At 33.7% G+C, this 23,596-nt stretch overlaps 1 protein-coding gene across 5 annotated transcripts in view; it reads right to left on the bottom strand.

The window, feature by feature from the left end:
* The window catches only part of ADGB (androglobin), a 297,945-nt gene that overhangs the window by 103,509 nt on the left and 170,840 nt on the right, over positions 1 to 23,596 (bottom strand). For all 5 annotated transcript variants that reach the window (XM_007484699.3, XM_016428944.2, XM_016428941.2 and 2 more), the window contains one exon: positions 1,646 to 1,833. In XM_007484699.3, coding sequence (XP_007484761.1) covers positions 1,646 to 1,833 — 188 coding nt within the window. The remainder of the gene's footprint in view (positions 1 to 1,645; positions 1,834 to 23,596) is intronic.

Below are 23,596 nucleotides of genomic sequence, written 5' to 3'. Positions count from 1 at the left end.
ACCTTGAGTTTTTGTTGGCTCTGCCACTCCAGAATTCAATTTGAGGTGGTATTTTATTTTAAAGATTTTGGAAGGAAATGTTGGGAGAGGCCAGCTGTAATGCTTTCTCTATTCGACCATCTTAACTCTGCTACTCTACCTATTTCTTTTTAGCAGTTTTATGTAACCTATTCTCCCAGTCATCCCCAATTTGCTATCTCTGTCCAAGCCCCAGGCCCTAAATTGGCAGAATTTTGGAACTGAAAAGTATTTTTTCTTGTAGTTGAGAATCCTTGAATTAGTATTTTTCTTTTAAATATATGCTTTCCTAATGAGGGGGTGTCCCTCAATTAGGGAATGGCTGAATAAATTATGGTATCTGATGGTGATGGAATATTATTGTGCTGAAAGGAATGATGAGCTAGAGGATTTCTATGTGAACTGGCAAGACCTTGGGGAATTGATGCAGAGCAAAATAAGTGGAATCCGGGGAACATTGTACATAGAAACTGAAACACTGGGGCACAATAAAATGTAATATACTTCTTTACTAGTAGCAATGCAAAGACCCAGGACAATCCTGAGGAACTTATGAGAAAGAATGCTATCCATATCCATAAAAGAACTGTGGAAGTAGAAATACAGAAGAAAAACATATGATTGATTATGTGGTTTGACAGATATATGACTGGAGCTTTGGTTTCAGAAGAACACTATTACAAATATGAATAATATGGAAATAGATTTTGAACAATGACATATGTGTATATCCCAGTGGATCCCAGTGGAATTTCATGTCAGCTCCAGGAGGGCAAGGGGAGGAGGGGAGGAAAAGAGCATTAATCTTGTAACCATGGAAAAATATTCTAAATAAATATTTTAAAGATGACTTAAATATACATATGTGCTTTCCTTAGATATGTTAATCATATCTAAAATAAATATACTTCCCAAAATTTTGCTACTATTTTAGACATTAAAGTCTTGAGATAAAATAGTTATGCACCTTTATATTGGGTAATGTAAAAGTCTTTGGTTTTAATGAAGACAAATATAGCATGATTGGCATTTTTCTTTTTTCTTTTTACTATTTTTTAAAGCATAATACAATTTATAATTATATGATTCCAAATAAACTAAAATCGATTTAATAAAGACATACTAGTGGTGTTAGTCATTTTGGATAACATATTTTCCCCTTTTAAAAATCACCTTTTTTCCACCTTTAAATTTTCTTAAATATCTATTACTACTGAAACTCCTAATTTGTGATTTTAGGAAGACCTATATTCAAATTATTTAGAAGTATATTAAGTCAGTATTTTGCATCTCATTATGATAATCATAAAGAAAAATATGTAGGCACCCCCTCTCTCATTTGAAAAGTTTTTCTCTATAAAATTAAATGTTTCTGACTGAAATTTTAAAACTTATGCTTACAGTTGTTTCACAGTGACTATAAAGACAGATTAAATAGGCATATCCTTGCTCTATATACTGCTCCTTTACTGGAAGAAAAAAAGAAATTACTTAAATATCTCATATGGGCCAGACACTGTACTAGGTACCTCAAAAATATAATCTCATTTGATCCTCATAAAAACCTTGTGATAGTTTTCTATAAGAATGAACTTAAAATATTTGCCCTTTTGAAATATACATATACCTGAACATAACCTGCTTCTCATTAGGAATATAATAGTCCTTAATTTCCCTCATGGCAAATAAACCATTAACAGCTTCTCGAGCAAGATATGGCAGTGGAGTAAAAGAACCAATGATACGGAGTTTCCATTTTCCAGGTGCTACATAAAACTCATTCGTATAGGCTTCTGCAACAAATGAGTATCCCTTCTAAAAAAAATGAAAACAAGCTCATATTAAAATCACAATCATTACAAAGGAAAAAGTGACATATTCACATGGCTCAAAGAAAAAATAAAGTACTATAATTTACATATTGGAGGTACCTCTACAGGGTGATATGTTAGATAGGTTAGGAGATGCTGATGTCCTCTCCTGGTCTAGTGGAGCAGCATATACTCCAGGGACTCTGTCTCCACTTGCTCCTTATGCACTGACAAACATGCCGCACCTATTCATTCTCTATGGTGAGTAGGATCATAGAGAAGGAATGTCCTTTTCAGATTAATCCCTAATCAAATCCCCTATGGCTATATCCTAGTTACTTCTAAATTTCTGCTTCAAAATTAGCTATTAAACATAACATCTATATGATAATATCTATATTTTGAGTTCAGAGGATCTAGGATTAAATCCAATTAGTTACTTTAAATTTTTGTGTGAGACTGTTCAACTATAAAATGATGGCATTGGACTAAATGATTTTTTTAGCTTTGTTTAAGTTTTTAAAACTATAGAACAGGAATGAATTCATGATTTTGTATTTCAAATTATTTTGAGAAACAATGACCTGTTTGTGAATAACTTACCTTAGTAAAACTAAATGCAATGCAAAACAATCAATAAGTATTTATTGAATAGATTCTTTATGTTCTAGGCATTGTGCTCAGATTTGGGATATGAATATAAAAAATAAAATTGCCCCTACTGTCAAAGAATTTAAAACCCTATGATAGGAGAAAACATGTACATTAAAATAATATACATAAAAGTAAAAATATATAATAAAGTTAAAGATAGCTGGAGAGAGAAGTCCCTAATAGGGAAATCATGAAAGGTTTCTTGGAGAAGGTGATACTTGAGGTAGTTTTGGAATAAAGTGAGGGATTCTATAAAGTGGAAATCAAGACAGAGTAGATTCCAAGTATACAAGCCTGAAACTGCATAAGATGAGAAGTGGAATAGCTGCCATAAGCAAAGTAGAGAGAGAAGGTATAGGAAGAGTAATAATGTGTAATGAAGTCAGAAAAGTTAAGACCATGTCTCAAAAAATTTTAGAAATCAAACAGAAGAGTTCATATTTTATGACAACGGGAAACAAAAGGAACCCAGTGGTGTTTAGGGGAGTAGGGGGGTAACATGGTTGGATCTGCAAAGGTTTAAGGAAAACCACCTTATTAACTATGTAAAAGTTGAATTAAAATAGAAGACACATGACATGACTTAGGGAAATAAATAAGGAGGCTGATAAAACAATCTAGTACCTACTAGTTAAGATGAAAGCACTAAGTTTTTGTTTATATGATTAGAGAGAAGAGATTGTATATGAGAGATGTCATGGAGATAGAAACAGCAAGATTATATTCCTGGGTATATGTAGTAAGAGAATATGAAGCTGAATCCAAGATCCTACTATTGGGCTTATATTTCAAGGAAGACATTGCTAAGAAAAGAATCTCTGTATATATCATTTTTATAGCAGAATAAAATACTATTAAGTGAATTATAGTAATAGATCACAAAGATCATACACTATGTTTAGGCACGATTTGTATCAAGAATGCAAGCTAGTTTACTATTAAACTATAAGCAGAGGAAGCTAGGTAGCACAGTGTACCAGACCTGGAGTTGCGAGGACTTGGCCTCAGACAATTCCTAGCTGTCTGATCCTGAGCAAGTCACTTACTCCCAACTGCCTAGCCCTTACCACTTTTCTGTCTTAGAATCAATACTTAGTATAGATTCTAAGAAAGAAAGATTGATTTTTTAAAAAAAGAAAACTATAAGCATAATGACCATATGAATGACAAATAAAATATTATATGGTTATTTCAACAGATGGAGAAAAATTCTTAGATAAAATACACCCATTCTTGTTCAATCAGAAATATTAGAAAGTATAGGAATAAATGGACCTATCCTTATTATGAAAAGTAACAATCTAAAACCAAGAAAAAGCATTATCTGAAATTGGGATAAGCTAGAATCCTCAATAAGATCAAGGGTGAAATAAGGATTTCCATTAATATAAAAATTATTCAGTATTGTAGTAGAAATGCTAGCCTTAGCCATAATACAAGAAAAAGTATTTGAAGAAATAAGCAGCAAAGAGAAAATAAAACTATCATTTTTTGCAGATGACATGATTATTTAGAGAACCATAGCCAGCTAAAAAACTAATAAAAGAGTAACACTTTTAGCAAAGTTGAAGTATAAAATAAATCCATGCAAATAATAGAACTTCTCTTCGTTATAAAAAACTGGCAGGAATTGCTACAAAGGAAAATTCCATTAAAGTAAATAGTATAAAATTCTAGAGAATCCACCTACCAAGATACAAAGTAAAAATTTATTAATAAAATGATATTCACACAAATAAACACTGATGTTAAAAACTGCCTAAATACTATTTTCTCTTGAGTTGATAATGCAAACATATTAAAACTGACATTATCTAAAGTAATTTACTTATTCAGTTTCATAATAATCAGATTACCAAAGAGTTACTTTATGGGGCTAGAAAAAAACTGGAGGAACAAAAGGTTAAGAATATCAAGAGAAGGGGCAGAGTCAAGATGGCAGCATAGAGGCAGTGAAAGTTCAGATATCTGAAAACCTTTCCTCACCAATTAAAAATCAAGTGCTCCTAGGGGATTGAAAACCAAATCTAATAACAGGACAGAGCTAAGGAACTCTTGTGTTGGACTCAACTTAAAAGGTACACCCCCCAAAAAGCCTGAATTTGAGAACACTCAGGTTTAAGGGGAAGGAAGAAGGAAGGTCCCAGGACCCGTCCCACACCCACAGTATTGAGCCTCCAGCAGTGGCTTGAATCTCTGTGCAGGCAAGGGCTCTAGTCTGGAGGGAGTACCTGGAGGGCAAAGCTGTGCCAGGCTCAGGGCTCCAAATAAGGGTGGCTGGGAGGCAGCTCGAGGAGAAGCACAAATGATGCAACCTAGTCACAGCAGTGGAGACATTTCATATTGGTCCCCCTTCTCGAGGTTTTGCCCTCAGGGCACATCCAGCTTTGCAAGTTCAACTCATCTGGGCTTAATCTCATCAATCCTTCTGAAGGCCAGGAAGCTCAAGCTCCAACACCCCTCCCCCATAGACTGCTCTGAGTGCCTTGCTAAGCTCCAAGGTTGAAGGCTGACAGAAAAGACCAAATCCAGAGATCCAGCACACAATGAGAGGAGCAAGAGTGCAGGCAACTACAAGAGGAAAAGAAGGGGCAAATATGAGCAAACAACAGAAAAAGAAAAAAGGAAATACAATCAACGGCTTCTATCCAGGCAGTGAACAAAGTGCAAATGTAACAGAGGTGGATCAAGGAACATCAAGCAAAAACACAGAAACTCCAGCAAATTTGACACAGGTTTTAGAAGAAGTCAAAAAACAATTCAAAACACAATTAAGAGAGGCTGAAGACAACTGGGAAAAGAGCTTAAAAAGCAAGATAAGTAATCTGGAACCAAGGAACTTGAACTAAAATGAGAAAATAGTGTCTTGAAAGTCAAATTAATCAGCTTGAAAATGAGGCAAAGAAAATGAAAGATGAGGCAAAGAAGATGAAAGAGGACCTCCAAAGAAAATGAGACCAGAAGGAGAAGGATGACCAAGTCAGGGATGAAATTCAATCTTTAAAAAACAGAATACAATTAGAAACAAATGACTTCATAAGGCAGCAGGAAACTATAAAAAAAAAAAACCCAAAAGAATGAAAAAATTGAAGAACATATGAAACTTCTCATTCACAAAACAAAAGATTTAGAAAATTGTTCCAGGAGAGACAACTTAAGAATCATTGGTCTACCAGAAGACCATGACAAAAGAAAAAGCCTGGACATCATCGGTTAGGAAATTATCCAAGAAATCTACCCCGACATTCTAGAACAAGAGGGAAAAGTGGAGATTGAAAGAATCCACAGGTCACCTCCTGTACTTAATCCCCAATTGACAACACCCAGGAATGTTATAGTCAAATTCAAGAACTACCAGACCCAGGAAAAAATATTACAAGATACTAAGAAGAATTCATTCAGTTACCATGGAACTACAATCAGGATAAAACAGGATCTGGCTACATCTACATTGAAGGAGTGAAAGGCATGGAATATGATATTCTGGAAAGCATTGGAACTAGGTCTACAACCAAGAATCAACAACCCAGCAAAAATGGACTATATTCTTACATGGGAATGTATGGTCATTTAACAAAATAGAAGAATTCCAAGTACTTGTAAAGAAAAAACCATACCTGAACAAAAATTTGATGCCCAAACACAGAACCCAAGAGAATCATCAATAGGTAATTAAGAAAGGGTAAAGAAAACAAACTTTTCTTAAGGAAGGAAACCAATAAGTTAAAACAATATGTATCCCTACTAGAAAAGAGGATATTGATAACTCTTAAAAATTGTTATTATCACCTGGGCAGCTAGAAGAATTACACTTAGAGGGAACAGTGACAAACTAGGATGAAATGCCAAGACATAAATATGTATATAGATATATGTATGCATAAAGATATATGTGTGTGTGTGTGTGTATATATATATGCATATGCACATAACTAGAGTCTTAAAAAGAGGTTAATACTAAGAGAAATGGGAAAAGAAACAAAATGGGGTAAATTTATATGTCACAATGAAGTACATGGTGGGAGGGGGGTGAGAACATCAATACACTGGAAGGGTAAAGAGGTTGGAGATAAAAAATATTCAATTCTTAAGTGCATTGAATTTGACTCAAAGAGGGAAGAACAATCAAATACATTGGGGCAGAGAATTGATTTATGCCCTATAAGGAAGTAGAAGGGTAACAAGAAGTAACTGGTGGGGAGGGAAGCTATACAAGGGAGGGAGAGGGTGGGGGATAGTTTAAAAAGACTGTAAAGAAAACAAGAGGAAAATAAGGAGGGAGGAGTGGTAGAAAGGGAAGTAAAGTAAGAATGGGAATTAGGGGGACAGATTAAAAACAAAACAGTGATATAGAAGGAAATAGTGAAAGAAAAAAGGGCAGGACTAGGAGTGGAAATCAAAATGCTGGGAAGTACACAGCTGGTAATAATAATTCTGAATGTGAATGGAATGAACTCACCCATAAAACATAAATGAATAGCAGAGTGGATCAGAAATCAAATCCTTACCATATACTATCTACAAGAAACACACATGAGAAAGGTAGACACACGTGGAGTAAAAGTGAGAGGATGGAGCTAAATCTATTGGGCATCAACTGATAAAAAGAAAGCAGGAGTCACAATCATGACATCTGACAAAGGCAAAGTAAAAATAGATCTAGTTAAAAGAGATAGGAAAGGTAATTACATCCTGATAAAACGCAGTATACAGAATGAGGAAATATCAGTATTCAACATGTATGCACCAAATGGCATAGCATCCAAATTTCTAAAGGAGAAACTATTGGAGCTCAAGGTTGAAATATATAGAAAAATTATACTAGTGGGAGACCTGAAACTTCCTCTAACAGAACTAGATAAAGCAAACCAAAAAATAGTAAGAAAGAGGTAAGAAAAGTGAATGAAACATTAGAAATATTAGAGTTAGTAGATATGTGCAGAAAAATAAATAGGGACAAAAAGGAATACACCTTATTTTCAGCATCACATGGTACATTCATAAAGATTGAACATGTACTAGGGCATAAAAACATTGCAAACAAGTGCAAAAGAACACAAATAATAAATGCAACCTTCTCACAATGCAATGAAAATAATAATTAGTAAGGGTACATGGAGAGGCAAATAAAAAATTAATTGGAAATTAAACAATACAATTCTCCAAAATTTGTTGAAGAACAAGTCATAGAAACAATTAATAATTTTACTGAAAAAAATGACAATGATGAGACATCCATTCAAAATCTATTGGATGGAGCCAAAGCAGTACACAGGGGTAAATTTATATCCTTGAGTTCATATATTAACAAATTAGGGAGGGCAGAGGTCAATGAATTTTGCATGCAAACTAAAAAACTAGAAAGTGAGCAAATTAAAAATCCTCTGATGAAGACTAAATTAGAGGTCCTAAAAATCAAAGGAAAAATTAATAAAATTGAAAGTCAAAGAACTATTGATTTAATAAATAAGACTAGAAGCTGGTACTTTGGAAAAAAAAACAAATAAAATAGACAAAGTACTGGTCAATCTATTTAAAAAAAAAGGAAAGAAGAAAACCAAATCGACAGTATCCAAGATGAAAAGGGAGACTGTACCTCTAATGAAGAGGAAATTATGGCAATCATTAAAAATTACTATGCTCAATTACATGGCAATAGATAATGGCAATCTAGGTTATATGGATGAATATTTACAAAAATATAAATTGCCTAGACTGACAGAGGAAGAAATAGACTACCTAAACAACCCCATATCAGAAAAAGAAATTGAACAAGCCATCAGAGAAATCCCTAATAAAAAATACTCAGGACCAGAGGGATTCACAAATTAATTCTATCAAACATTCAAAGAACAACTAATCCCAATATTATACAAACTATTTGACAGAATAAGCAAAGAAGGAGTACTACCAAATTCATTTTACAACACAAATATGATACTGATTCTAAAGCCAGGCAGGTCAAAAGGAGAGAAAGAAAATTACAGACCAATCTCCTTGATGAACATGCAAAAATCTTAAATAGGATACTAGCAAAAAGACTCCAGCAAGTGATCATGAGGGTCATTCATTATGACCAGGTAGGATTTATACCAGGAATGCAAGGATGGTTCAATATTAGGAAAACCATCCACATAATTCACCACATTAAAAAAGCAAACTGACAAAAATCACATGATTATCTCAATAGATGCAGAAAAAGTTTTTGACAAAATACAATACTCATTCCTATTGAAAACACTAGAAAGTATAGAAATAGAAGGGCCTTTCCTAAAAATAATGAACAGTATTTATCTAAAACCATCAGCAAACATCATCTGCTATGGGGATAAACTAGAAGCCTTCCTAGTATGATCAGGAGTGAAACAAGGATGCCCATTATTACCTCTATTATTTAACATTGTACTAGAAACACTAGCGGTAGCAATTAGAAAAGAAAAAGAAATTGAAGGTATTAAAATTGGCAATGAGGAGACCAAGCTATCACTCTTTGCAAATGATATGATGGTCTACCTAAAGAATCCTAGAGAATCAACTAAAAAGCTAGTGGAAATAATCAACAACTTTAACAAAGTTGCAGGATACAAAATAAACCCATGTAAGTCATCAGCATTTCTATATATCTCCAACACATCTCAGCAGCAAGAATTAGAAAGAGAAATTCCATTTAACATCACCCTAGACAATATCAAATATTTAGGAATCGATCTGCTGAGAAAAACACAGGAACTATATGAACACAACTTCAAAACACTCTGCACACAATTAAAACTAAATCTATACAATTGGAAAAATATCAATTGCTCATGGGTAGGATAAGCTAACATAATAAAAATGGCAATCCTACCCAAATTAATTTACTTATTTAGAGCCATACCCATCGAACTACCAAAAAACATTTTTACTGAATTGTAAGAAACCATAACAAATTTCATTTGGAAGAATAAATCAAGAATATCCAGGGAAATCATGAATAAAAATGTCAAGGAAGGTGGTCTTGCAATCCCAGATCTCAAACTATATTTTAAGCAGTGGTCATCAAAACAATATGGTACGGGCTAAGAGAAAGAAAAGAGGATCAGTGGAATAGACTTGGGGTAAGTGACCTCAGCAAGACAGTCTATGATAAGCCCAAAGATCCCAGTTTTGGGGACCAAAATCCACTATTTGATAAAAACTGCTGGGAAAATTGGAAGACAATATGGGAGAGATTAGGTTTGGATCAATATATTACACTCTACACCAAGATAAACTCAGAATGCGTGATTGACTTGAATATAAAGAAGGAAACCATAAATTTTGGAGGGTATGTGGCAAAGTGGTGACATTAATTCATTGCTGGTGGAGTTGTGAATTGATCCAACCATTCTAGAGGGCAATCTGGAACTATGCCTAAAGGGCAATAAAAGACTGTCTGCCCTTTGATCCAGCCATAGCACTCTGGATCTGTATCCCAAAGAGATAATAAGGAAAAAGACTTGTACAAGAATATTCATAGCTGCGCTATTTGTGGTGGCAAAAAATTGGAAAATGAGGGGATGCCTTTCAATTGGGGAATGGCTGAACAAATTGTGGTTTATGTTGGTGATGGAATATTATTGTGCTCAAAGGAATAATAAAGTGGAGGAATTCCATGGGGACTGGAACAATCTCCAGGAAGTGATGCAGAGCGAGAGGAGAAGAACCAGGAGAACTTTGTACACAGAGACTGATACACTGTGGTACAATCAAAGGTAATGGACTCCTCCATTGGTGGTAATGCATCGTTCCTGAACAACCCAGAGGGGTACAGGAGAAAAAAACACTATCCACACCCAGAGGAAAAAGTCTGGGAGTAAAAACACTAAAGAAAAACTACTGCTTAATGACATGGGTTGAAGGGGATCTGAATGGGGAAATAGACTCCAAATGAACATCATATTGCAAATACCAACAACATGGAAAGAGGTTCTGATCAAGAACACATGCGATACACAGTCAAACTGCTTGTCGGCTATGGGAGGGGTGGGGGAAAGGGAGGGAGGGAAAGAAAATTATTTTTGTAACCAAGGAACAATGTTTGAAATTTAAAATAAAAATTTAAATAAATTAAAAATAAAATTTAAAAAAGTTTGCTACTGGAGCAAAAATAAATTCCTTTACTGTCTATAAAGTTAAAAAAAAATAAAGAAGGAAACTATAAGCAAATTAGGTGAACACAGAATAGTAAATATGTCAGCTCTTTGAGAGAAAAAAGACTTTAAGATCAAGCAAGAGATAGAAAAATATCACAAAATGGAAAATAAACAATTTTGAATACATCAAATTAAAAAGGTTTTGTACAAACAAAACCAATACAACCAAAATTAGAAGGGAAACAACAAATTGGGAAACAATCTTCATAACAAAAGCCTCTGACAAAGGTCTAATTACTCAAATTTATAAAGAGCTAAATCAATTGTACAAAAAATCAAGCCATTCTCCAATTGATAAATGGGCAAGGGACATGAACAGGCAATTTTCAGTTAAAGAAATCAAAACCATTAACAAGCACATGAAAAAGTGTTCTAAATCTCTTATAATCAGAGAGATGCAAATCAAAACAACGCTGAGGTATCACCTCACACCTAGCAGATTGGCTAACATGACAGCTAAGGAAAGTAATGAATGCTGGAGGGGATGTGGCAAAGTAGGGACACTAATTGATTGCTGGTGGAGTTGTGAATTGATCCAACCATTCTGGAGGGACATTTGGAACTATGCCCAAAGGGTGCTAAAAGACTGTCTGCCCTTTGATCCAGCCATAGCACTGCTGGGTTTGTACCCCAAAGAGAAAATAAGGAAAAAGATATGTACAAAAGTATTCATAGCTGCCACAAAACAAAGAGTTTTGTGGTGGCAAAAAATTGGAAAATGAGGGGATGCCTTTCAATTGGGGAATGGCTGAACAAATTGTGGTATATGTTGGTGATGGAATACTATTGTGCTCAAAGGAATAATAAAGTGGAGGAATTCCATGGGGACTGGAACAACCTCCAGGAAGTGATGCAGAGCAAGAGGAGCAGAACCAGGAGAACTTTGTACAGAGAGACCGATACACTGTGGTACAATAGAATGTAATGGACTTCTACATTAGTGACAATGTAATGACCCTGAACAATTCAGAGGGATCTACGAGAAAGAACACTATCCACATCCAGAGGAAAAACTGTGGGAGTAAAAACACAGAAGAAAAACAACTTCCTTTTTTTTTAACATTATTTTATTTGGTCATTTCCGAGCATTATTCATTGGAGACAAAGATCATTTTCTCCCCTCCACCCCCCCCACCTATCCCATAGCCAACACGCGATTCCACTGGGTATCACAAGTGTTCTTGATTCAAACCCATTTCCATGTTGTTGGTGTTTGCACCAGAGAAAAACAAATTCTTGATTACATGGGTCGATGGGGCTATGATTGGGGATGTAGACTCTGGGTGAACATCCTAGTGCAAACATCAACAACATGGAAATAGGTTCTGATCAAGGACATATTCAAAACCCAGTGAAATTGCGTGTGGCCTACCTATGGGAAGGGAAGGGGAGGGGAGGGAGGGAAGGAATATGATTCTTGTAACCAAGGAATAATGATCTAAATTGACTAAATAATAAAAAAAAAATAAAAAAGAATATCAAGAGAATCTGGGAAGAGGGGAAGAACAGAAAGTATAGCTACCTATTAGTACCAGATCTTGATCTATAATATGGAGTTGTAGTTGTCAAAACAACCTTATACTTGGTAAAAAATAGAGTGTTTGATCAGTGGAATAGATTAAGTATACAATATGCAGATGATCACAGTTTTACATATTGATTGATAATCACAAATTCCTATAAGAACTCATTGTATTACAAAGAAAAGCTGTTGCAAAAACTAGAAAATAGTGTGGAAAAAACGTGGTATGAACCAACATCTCACAACATAAAAATATAAGCATAAAATGGGTACCTGATTTGAAAGTAAAGGGTGGTAACATGGGCAAATTATTGGATCATGTAGGAAATTATCTATAATATACATGGACAGTGGATTAGTGGATCCCCAAAGAAAAGATATAAAGGTTCACAACAGGCAAAATTGATCATATGGATTATATAAATTTAAGAACTTTTTAAATTTATGTAACAAAAGCAAAGTACTAAAATTAGAATAAAAGCACGAATTTGGAAAAATCTTTGTAACAAGATTCTCTGATAAATGCTTCTCAATTCTAACATATATAGGAAATAGGTCTAATTTACCAGAATTAGAACCATAACCTAATTGATAAATGGCCAAAGGATATGAATAGATAATTTTCAGAGGAAATACAAATTAAAACTGGTATCACTGGGAATTCACTTCACACCTAAAGTTAACAAAAATGGAAAATGAAAAATACTAGAGGAGTTGTTGAAAACAGGTATATTAAAACACTGTTGGCAGAAATGAATCAAAAAAGTTATTAAACTATACATTTTTTTGACCCCAGATACCACTACTAAGGCTATACTCCAAAAAGATCAAAGGAAAGAAAAAAATCTGTACAAAAATAATTATAGTAGTTATTTTTGTAGTGGAAAATATTTGGAAACTGAGATGATACCCATCAATCAGGGAATGGCTGAACAAGCTATGGCATCTAAATTTAATGGAATACCATTGTGCTCTAAGGCAGTTTCAGAAAATTTTGGGAAGACCTATGTGAACTGATGCAAAGGTAAGTGAACAGAACCAGGAAAACAATTGGTACAGAATTAGTGAAATTGTAAAGAAAATGGAAATTGAAAGACTTAGTAACTCCAATCAACCCAATGGCCAAACACATTTTTTTCTTGTAACTTTAATTTTTTTTCAATTACATGTAGAATCAAGTTTTGACAATTATTATCTGACATTTTGAGATTCAGATTTTTTCTTTCAAATCCATCTCCCTGAGGTAGCAAATAGCCTAATATAGGTTACATCTATGCTGTCATGCAACACATATTTCCATTTTTCTCATGTCACCAAAGACACCTATCACACATTAAAAAAAAAACTCATGAAGGAAATGGAGAATGGTTTACTTTTATCTGCAATTAGATTCTTCTAATAATTCCTTTTTTGACTGTTGATACTATTTTTCATCAGGAGTCCCTTGCTTTGCTAATAATATGATGATGATAATTCTATGATATTTCTCTTCTTGTATTCACTGGTCTCCTAGTTCTGTTCACTTCACTTTACATCACTTCATGTACATCTTTCCAGGGTTTTCTGAATTCATTCTGTTAATTGTTTCTTATGGCACAATAGTATTCCATTACAACTACATACCACAACTTGTTCAGCCTTCCCCAGTTGATGGATAATCCTATTGTCCCAATTTTCCCATATCTTCTCCAACATTTATGATTTTCCTTTTTTGGTCTTACTAGTTACTCTTGATATGTGTGAGATGTTATCTCAGAGTTGTTTTAATTTGCATTTCTCTAATAGTGATTCGGACCATTTTTTTCACATGATTAAAGATTACTTTAATTTCTTCACTTGAAAACTGCCTGTTGATATATTTTAACCATTTATCAATTTTGGAATTCTTTGTATTCTTATAAATATGACTCATTTCCCTATATATTTGAGAAATGAGGCCGTACTACCTTACTATGAATGTTTTTTCAAAATTTTTTCTACCTTTCAATCCTTTTTTTAATTGTTTTTTATTGTAAAATAACTTTTAAATTTAATTTAATTGAAATTGTTTATCTGATTTTTCATAATCCTCTCTGTGTCTTGTTTGGTCATAAATTCTTCCCTTATTCATGAGTTTGAAAGGTAATCTTTTCCCTGTTCCCCTAATTTGCTCATAGTATTACCCTTTATTTCTAAGTCATGTATTCATTTTGAGTTTACTTTGGTGTATTATGTGAGGAGTTCATCTCTGCCTAATTTCTACTATACTATTTTGCAGTGTTCTCAGCAGTTTTCATCAAATATTAAGTTCTTCCCACAAAGTTTTAGATTTTGGAGTTTATTGAATACTAAGTTACTGGGATTATTAGCTACTCTGTGTTGATTAACTAACCTATTCCATTGTTCCAGTACTCTATTTCTTAGACAATACCAGATTGTTTTGATAGTTATCACTTTAAAATATATTTTAAGATCTGGTAAGTTTAGGAATTCTCTCTTCCTATTTTTTAATTCCCTTTATATTCTTGATCTTATTTATTCCAGATCAGTTTTATTATTTTTTCTTACTCTATGAAACAGTTTCTGGGTAGTTTAATTGGTATGGCACTAAGTAGGTAAATTAATTTAGAAAGGATTGTCATTTTTATTACATTGGCTATATCCATAAGCAACTAATATTTTTCCAATCATTTAGGTCTGACTTTATTTGTGGGAAAAGTGTTTTGTAATGGTGTTTATATGGATGTTGGGTTTGTTTTGGTAGGTACACAGCAAGTATTTTATATCATCTACAGTTATTTTAAATGGAATTTCCTTTTCTATCCCTTGCTGTTGGATCTTACTGGTGGCAAACAGAAATACTAATGGCTTTAGTGAGCTTATTTTGTATCCTGCAACTTTATTAAAAGTTATTGTTTCTATTGGTTTTCTGGTTATTTCTCTGGGATTCCTTATGTATACAATGATATCATCTGCAAAGGTTGATACCTTTATTTCCTCACTGTTTATTTTAATTCATTCAATTTATTTTTTAATTTTTATTTACTTTTTTTTCTTTTTTCAATTTATTTCTATTTTTATTTCTGGGTTTAGCATTTCTGGTAGAAAATTAGATAGGAATGATAATAATGGGCATCCTTGCTTCTTCACCCATGATCTTACTGGAGAGGATTCTTGTTTATACCTATTACAGATAATATTTACTGCTGGTATTAGATAAATGATATTTCCCTTACCTTCTACCTTGGAATCAATACTTAGTGTTGGTTCCAAGGCAGAAGAGTGCTAAGGACTAGAAAACTGGGGTTAAGTGATTTGCCTAGGATTACATAACTAGGAAATAACTGAGGTCAAATTTGAACACAGGACATCCCACCTCTAACCCTGACTCTTTATTTATTGACTGTCCCACCATACTGTCCCTATTCCATTGTTTTTAATGTTTTTATAAGGAATGGATGTTGTATTTTTTCAAAAGCTTTTTCTGAATCTATTGAGAAAACCATCTGGTTAATGTGTTTTTGATATTGATAGTCAATAATGTTAGTATTTATTTTAATATTGAATCATCCCTACATTCCTGGTATATATTCCATTTAATCATAGTGTATGATCCTTATGATATAATGATGCAATCTCTTTGTTAGTATTTTATTTATAATTTTTACATCAATATCCATTAGGTAGATTAATCTATAGTTAGTTTTTTTTTCTGTTGTGGCTATTTCTTGTTTGGGTATCAATACCATATTTGTGTCATAAAAGGAACTCCAAAGAATTATTTATTCCCTGATTCTCTAACTAGTTTATGTATCGTTGGAATAATCATTCTTTGAATGTTTGGTAGAATTCAATTGTGAATTCATCGATCCCTATGGCATTTTTCTCAGGAAATTTTTTGATGGTTTGTTCAACTTCTTTTTCTGTGATGGGTTAAGTATACTATTTTCTCTATTCTTAATCTGGATAGTTTGTATATTTACAAATATTCATCTATTTCAGATTTATTGACATGTAATTGGGCAAAATAATTCCCAATAATAGTCTCAATTTCTTCTTCATTGGCTGTGATTTCACTTTTTTTCATTTTTGATATTGGTAATGCGGTATTCTTTCTTTTTTCACTCAAATTAATTAATGGTTTATCTATTGCATTTTTTCATATGACCATCTCCTTGTCTTATTTATTTAGTTCAATTATTTTCTTACTTTCATTTTTATTAATCTCTCAATAGTTTTTCAGGACTTCTAATTTGGTATTTAATTTGGTATTTTTAATTTGTTCTTTTTCTAGTTATTTTAGTGGCATACCCAATTCATATATCTGCTCTATCTCTTTTGGTGAGTGTAAGTATTTAGAGACATAAAATCCCCCCTAAATACAGCTTTGGTTGCCTCTTATAAATATTGGTTGTTGACACTTTGTTGTTATTCTCTTCAATGAAATTGTTTCTATGATTTGTCCTTTGATATATTCATTCTTTGAGATAAGATTATTTCATTTCCAATTAATTTTAGTCTTTTTGTTGCATTTTGTTGAATGTAATTTTTATTGCATTATGATCTGAAAAGGATGTATTTCATTTCTGTTTTTATAAAAAAAATTTTTCTGCTCTATTATATGTTCAGTGTTTGTGAACATGCCATATACTGCTGGAGAAAAATGTATATTGCTTTCAATTCCCATTATCAGTTTTTCCCAGAGGTCTATCAACTCTATTTAAATTTTCTAAAAGTTTTATCTCCTTAACTTCTTTCTTAGTTTTTGTTGGGTTTATCTACTTCTGAGAGGAGAAGATTGAGGTCCTCCACTAATGAAGTTTTACTATATATTTCCTCCTAAAGCTCATATAACTTCTCCTTTAGAAATGTGGATGCTATGCCTTTTGGTACATTTGGTATTGCTACTGTTTCATAGTCTGTGGTATCTTTTATCAAGACTTAATTTCCTTTCTTATCTCTTGATTAATTTTTGCTTTTGCTTTGTCTGAGATTATGATTACTACCCCTATTTTTTTTTATTTTAGCTGAAGTATAACAGATCCTGCTCCATTCCCTTACTTTTACTCTGTGTCTCCCTGCTTTAAATGTTTTGTTTTGGTTTTGTAAACAATATATTGTGGAATTTGGGTTTTTAATGTACTTTGCCATTCTTTTCTATTTTATTGGTGAGTTCATCCCATCACATTTGGTTAGATAAGAGAAGAGAGATTTTTACATGGACAAGAGATCATCTCTTGAAGAGACCTTCTGCAGATATGTATACCTCCCGGCACAAGATTTACATCCTCTATCCCAATTTTCAAGGGCCAGTGAGAGCCTCTGCAACTCCACCACTTTCCAAGGTGTGGGCCCCTCTCTCAGAGTGAATCCATTACAGGGTGGCCCTGCACTTCACAAAGATTAAAAAAAAAAGTTTTCCCTGGGCTCCTGCTGGCTTCTCTGGATCAGTTGTATTACTGCACTGAATGCCTTGCGGCACCTGTCCCCACCACTCTGGATTTGGGGATCTGAACCCAACTCCCTTTCCATTGGCCTAGGGCAACAGAGGCCATTGACATTCCCTTCGGAACTGTGCTTGCCTATCTCTCAGGACCAACTGATCCACGTTCAACTGCTGTTCACATGGAACCCTTCTCTACTTCAGCCTTCAAAGTTCTCTTTTGAATATTTGCTACTACCACCAAGATCTGGGCCTGTAGCAGCTCTACCCGGGCCCACGCCCTAGGCTTCCAGGCCTACCATGGTGGCCCTCCAACTGGAAGAGGGCTAGCCCTGGATTAGTGAGTTCACACCTTCCTCCCACACACATAATCCATTCTTGGGAAATAACACATTTCTATTCCTGCTTTTGCCCATTGCCAGTGATGGCCGGGTATGGGCCTGACACTCCAGTGACATCTTTTTTGAGGGCTAGTTGATTTGGCAGGTGAGTTGTTACACAACTAGTGCTATAATATTAGAGATCCCTAGTTTAGCCAAATGGTTTACCATTATCAACTTAGCAAACACATATTTTACAGTTTTTCTTGATAGTGCATCTATATTTTTGCCAATGATTGATAAGAGATTGATTGAGAAATCAATAAATCAGAATCAATAAACTAGAATAATAATAAAATAAAAAAATAGAATCAATAAAATTCAAACAGCAAAATAGTGCACAATATATTAACAATCTTTTGCTTGCATCACCCTCTGCAAAAATATGCATGCAGGACTCAAACACACTGCTGATTGAACTTTACAAGAAAGGGCATAAAGTATCAAATAAAAAATTGCAGTGGATCTAATTGAGAGTAGAATATCTTGACTTCATCCTAGAGAATGGCACTAGAAAGATCTCAAGCAAGAGGATAGCAGACATAGAAAAACTAGGAGTGCCCAAAACAAAAAAGTAGAAAAGTATTCCTCGGGGTTTGTGGGTTTTCAGGAAATTGGATTTTTGGGTACATTCACATCTCTAAATGTCTGACTGACCTAACAAAAAATGAAGTGAAAGAACCCTTGAAACTCACAAAGGAACACCTAAATGCTCTGGCACAATTAAAAACAAGCCATTCTCACAGCCTCAGCCCTTGGAATTCCAGATTACAGCAAAGAATTCCACTTGTATGTCTGGAACTGCAAATGAGACCTGCTGCATACTATATCACAATACTGGACCATGTAGTTCAAGGCATAGTACATTGTTTAAGGTGCATAGCACCAGCAGGTCTCTTCAAGAGATGATCTCTTGGCCATGTAAAAATCTCTCTTCTTTTATCTTACAATTAATAGTTATGGTTACTAATTGTGTTTCCCTCCATATTATTTTCTCTATTTGCCCTTCTCTTTCTCACCTTTTAGCTTTTCCCTGCTGTCTTGCTTCCATGCACTATCTACCTAATTAACCTTCCTTTTTGTCCATTCTCCCTTTCTCTTCTCTTATTCATCCTTCCATTCTACTTCTCTTTAGGGTAAGATAAATATCCAAAGCTATCTGAGCCTAGGTGTTACTTCCCACTCTGAGCTAAATTCAATGAGAAGAAGGTTCAATCATTCCCCACCACACCCCCCCCCATCTTCTCCTCCATTGTACTGATTCTTATGTTATTTGTGTGAGATATATTACTCCATTCTATATATTTTCTCTTTTTCTCTTATTTTCTTCTTCATCTTTCCTTAATATTTTTTTGGGGGTAATATCAATCTAACCTTTTCGGTTTACTTCCTTCCTTTTTTCTATGCATACTCCTTCTAATGCCCTTAATAGTAATAGTTTTAAGTTATCTTAAAGACTTTAGATATCTTAAGTACTTTAAGTACCTTAAGTATCTCTAGTACAATAGATATCTTAAGTTTCATAATTATTACCTTCCCAGGGATGAATGTACTCAATTCAACTTTACTGAAACCTTTAAATTTTCACTTTTTGGTATGCCTATTTATGCTTCTCTTCAGTGTCACATTTTCATTTCAATGGGATTTTTTTTTGTTTTATTTTTTAGCCAGGCATTCCTGGAAGCCTATTTTTTCCCCTGGAGGATTATTCTCATTTTCAGTAGGTATATGATGCTTGGTTATAATTCTAGATCCTTTTTCTTTCAGAATGTCATATTCTATGCCCTCTTGTCATTTAATGTTGAAAATATCAGGTCTTGTGTAATCCTGACTCTGCTGCCACAATATTTGAACTTTTTCTTTCTGGATGATTACAGTCCTTTTTCCTTGGCCTAGGAGTTTTTAAAACTGTCTAAAATAGTCCTAGGATGTTTTATTTTAGGATCTCTTTTAGGAAGTGATTGGTGGATTCTTTCCTTTTATATGTTCCCCTCTGGTTCAAGGATACCAGGGCTATTTTTTCTAATGATTTCATGTAGTAATGTATTGAGGCTCTTTTTTTTTGGCCAGAGTTTTCAGAGATTCTGATGATTCTTTGATTATTTCTCCTGGAGCTATTTTCCTGGCCAGTTGTTTTTCTAGTGAAGTATTTCAGATCTGCTTTTATTTTTTAATTCTTTTGATTTTGTTGTATTTTTTTCTAATATCTTTTGGAATCATTAGCTTCCATTTACTCAATTCTAATTTTAAAGAGATATTTTCTTCACTGAGTTTTTCTGCTTCCTATTCTGATTTTCTTATCCTACTCTTTAAGAAGTTGATTTCTTAAGTGTTTTTTGTTAGCCTCCATTTCCGTTTAACCAATTCTAGTGTTTAGGAATTTATGTTCTTCTGTTGAATTTTGGCCTCCATTACCATCTGGCCCATTTTAATTTTTAGGAAGTTATTTTCTTCAGTGATTTTTTCCAAGTTGTCATATCTATCATTTATTTTTTTATTTAACTTCTTTTAAAGTTATTCCAAGAGTTACTTTAGGGCATGGCATCCTTTCCTACTTTCCTTTGGGATTTTCCATGTTTAATTTTTGCTGTTGTCTTTTTTTAGTTCATATTTCAATCTTCTCTATCAATAAATTAGCTTTTGAAGGTTATGTTTTTTTCTTTGTCTTTTGCTCATATTTTCTAGTTATCATTTTCTCCCCCTTGTTATCTTGTCTATCTGTTGAGGTTCTGCTCTGCTCCTGAGGTACAGTGTGTACTGTTTCAAGTTTGAAGTGTAGCCCTCTCTATTACATGAGGTAGGCCCTGCTGTCTTTGGGTCTTACAGTATGTACTTCAATGGGGTGGCCTGGATGGCTTCTAATGGGTAGGCTTGCAGCCATTTTTTCCAGCTAGATTCCATTCCTCCTTCTGCAAGTTCCCCTCTTGTTTTACGGGTTAGACTATTCCTCACTCTGCTGGTTCATTGCCCAAGCCCAATGGGCTGCTCCCTGCTCTGCTGTTTCCTTGCCTCATATCATGTGAGTGTGCTTTAAGATTGTAGGCATTGTCAGTTCCCCCAAAGTCACACTTAGTTGGCTCTTCTCATCCCAGTGAAACATATTCCATGTGCATTTCTTTGTCTTGAGGTGACATATTTTCTATCTTTGTGTATTTCAAGGGTTTTGGCAAGTAGAGTATCCTTTATTCTGCTGTCTTAGCTTCTAGCATGCAATTCTTCTGTCTACATATAATTTCAAAGGACTCATGAAGAAATATGATAGCCACCTCCAGGTAAGAAGATGGACTAAAAGTGAAGCATGAAGTATATTTTCTTATATTTCTGTTTTCTGAACATGACAAATGCAGAAATTTGCTTTTATTTATAATGGGTTTTATTTTCTTGGCTTCTCAATGACTAGGAGAAGTGGAGATAAAAGGCGAACAAGGGAGAAAATACAAAACTGAAAATAAAATGAAGTAATAATGCTGGTGGAATGTTGTTTGTTTGTTTTTTCTGATATCAAAGAATTCGTAATCAAATAGATACCCATTGCCTGGAGAATGACTAAAGAAACTCTTGTACATGAATGTAATGGCATATTATTAAGGTGTAAGAAATGATGAATATGATCAATGGAGAGAACAATGCAAAGATGTACATGAACTTATGTAGACTGAAAAAAGCAGAGGCAGGAAAAAATATGCACCAAAACTACGACAATATAAATGGAAAGACTGAGCAGACATCAAAATATCAAAAGTGAATTTAGAAAAATTAGAAAGATCAAGCATGACTCTAAGAAATATGAGAAGGCAGCCCCCAGAGGTGGGAGGTTCAGAGGTTTTGCACATTTCACATGTTTTCAAACAGTTTCAATTTATTGATTAGTTATGCTAATTTCCCCCAATTTTCCTGTCTTTTTGTCTTTAAAAATTACTATTTGTTATATGGGATGGCTCTCTGGGAGGGAAATAGGAGCATATTAGGGAAAAGTACAATTATGTAAAAAACAAAAGCCAGGAATAAAAATTTAAATTTAAAAAAGGAGAGAGTTTCAGGACTCAAGAATGATGGTGAGATAATTAATATGGGAGAACAGGACATAGGGAAATTTTGTAGAGAGATAGGCAGAATATGGAGAAGAATTAATGTGTTCTATTTTGAACATTTTGGACATTCATTCAGTTTGGACAAAATTCAACTTTTTTCATAGACTTTTTATTTGAAATTGGCATCCTGGGGATGAGAATGGAGCTCAGGATAAGAATGAGGCTAGATATTTAGATCTAGTAGTTATGTGTATATATATATATATATATATATATATATATATATATATATATAAAACCACTAAACCCTCAGAAGTTGATGAATTAACCAATGTAGAGAAGAGAGAGAGGAAAAGGGAGAGGAGTTGAAAATAGTTTTTGTTACAGGAATTTTTTTCTTATTCTGCCTGCCAAATTCAAAGTCATCATTGTGAAATATGCAATGGAAAAACTTTAAAAGAAATATGATTCTCCATTTCTAAGTTCATTCCTGGAGGTGAATATTTGCAAATTATTCTTCAAATATTAAATCTTTAACTATATAATGTTCTTTTGGTTTTACTCATTTCACTCTTAAAATAGTATTTTTTAAAGATGAAAACAATCAGCATAATTGAATAATGCATTGAAAAAATCCCCAACCATATGCAATGTATAACAACTGTGGACCTAATATTCTACAAAAGGGTAAGCTGGGGAATGTCCTCTCATATCTCTTCATTTAAATCATGTTTGATCTTTCAAATTTTTTCCATTCAATTTTGATTTTATTTGTCTATATTGACCTTTTCATTTACAATGCTGTAGCTATTGTGTATATTTTTTTTTCTTGGCTCTGCATGCTTCATTATGTATCAATCTATGTTTCTTTGTATTTTTTGCAGAGAATTGATTAAAGGATCATATCAATACAAAATATTTTTCTGTCAGTTAAAGTATATTTTATTATTATTGGATTTTTTAAGGGGATCACCATATCCAACACCTGCAAATTCTTTTCTCAAGAAAATTTTTACAACATAAAAGGAAGAAGTGTCTACATTTCTTCTTTGGATTCTTTCATTCTTCTTTCCTCCTGATCCATTGTTTCATATATATATATATCATCTTTATCTTCTTTCTCATTTGCATTGATGTCATTTAGAATATGAGTATATGTTGATTTAATTGGGAGAGTGAGATCTCATCAAATTCTTAATTAAAATATAGTTGGAGCACAGAATAAAGAGTATTTGTGCTGACCCCATTTCTTGGTTTCCTGAACTCTAAACTTTATGATAATCAATTTGTTCTCCCTCTCCTTTATCTCCTCACCCTGGCTTTGACAACTTTTGGTTTAAAATTATGCTATTAAGGTTAAACTACTGAAGAAAGTTTTCTAATCTGTGTCAATTGATTTTTAGTTTACTCTTTTGGAAGTAATGTTTTCCCTTTATAGTCATCCCTTTCCCCTTCTCAAGCTTTTCCCTAAAACTCCACATCCTTCCTAATACCTCTTACCTAGATACTACCTCTGTATTTTGTTTTTCTTTCCCTATTATTTTCCCTTGATCTATCTTTTTTCCTTCCTATGTGACCTTGCTA

Source organism: Monodelphis domestica, chromosome 2, assembly GCF_027887165.1.
Source record: "Monodelphis domestica isolate mMonDom1 chromosome 2, mMonDom1.pri, whole genome shotgun sequence".
In the NCBI taxonomy this organism is placed as follows: domain Eukaryota; kingdom Metazoa; phylum Chordata; class Mammalia; order Didelphimorphia; family Didelphidae; genus Monodelphis; species Monodelphis domestica.
This window is presented reverse-complemented; position numbering and strand designations above follow the sequence as displayed.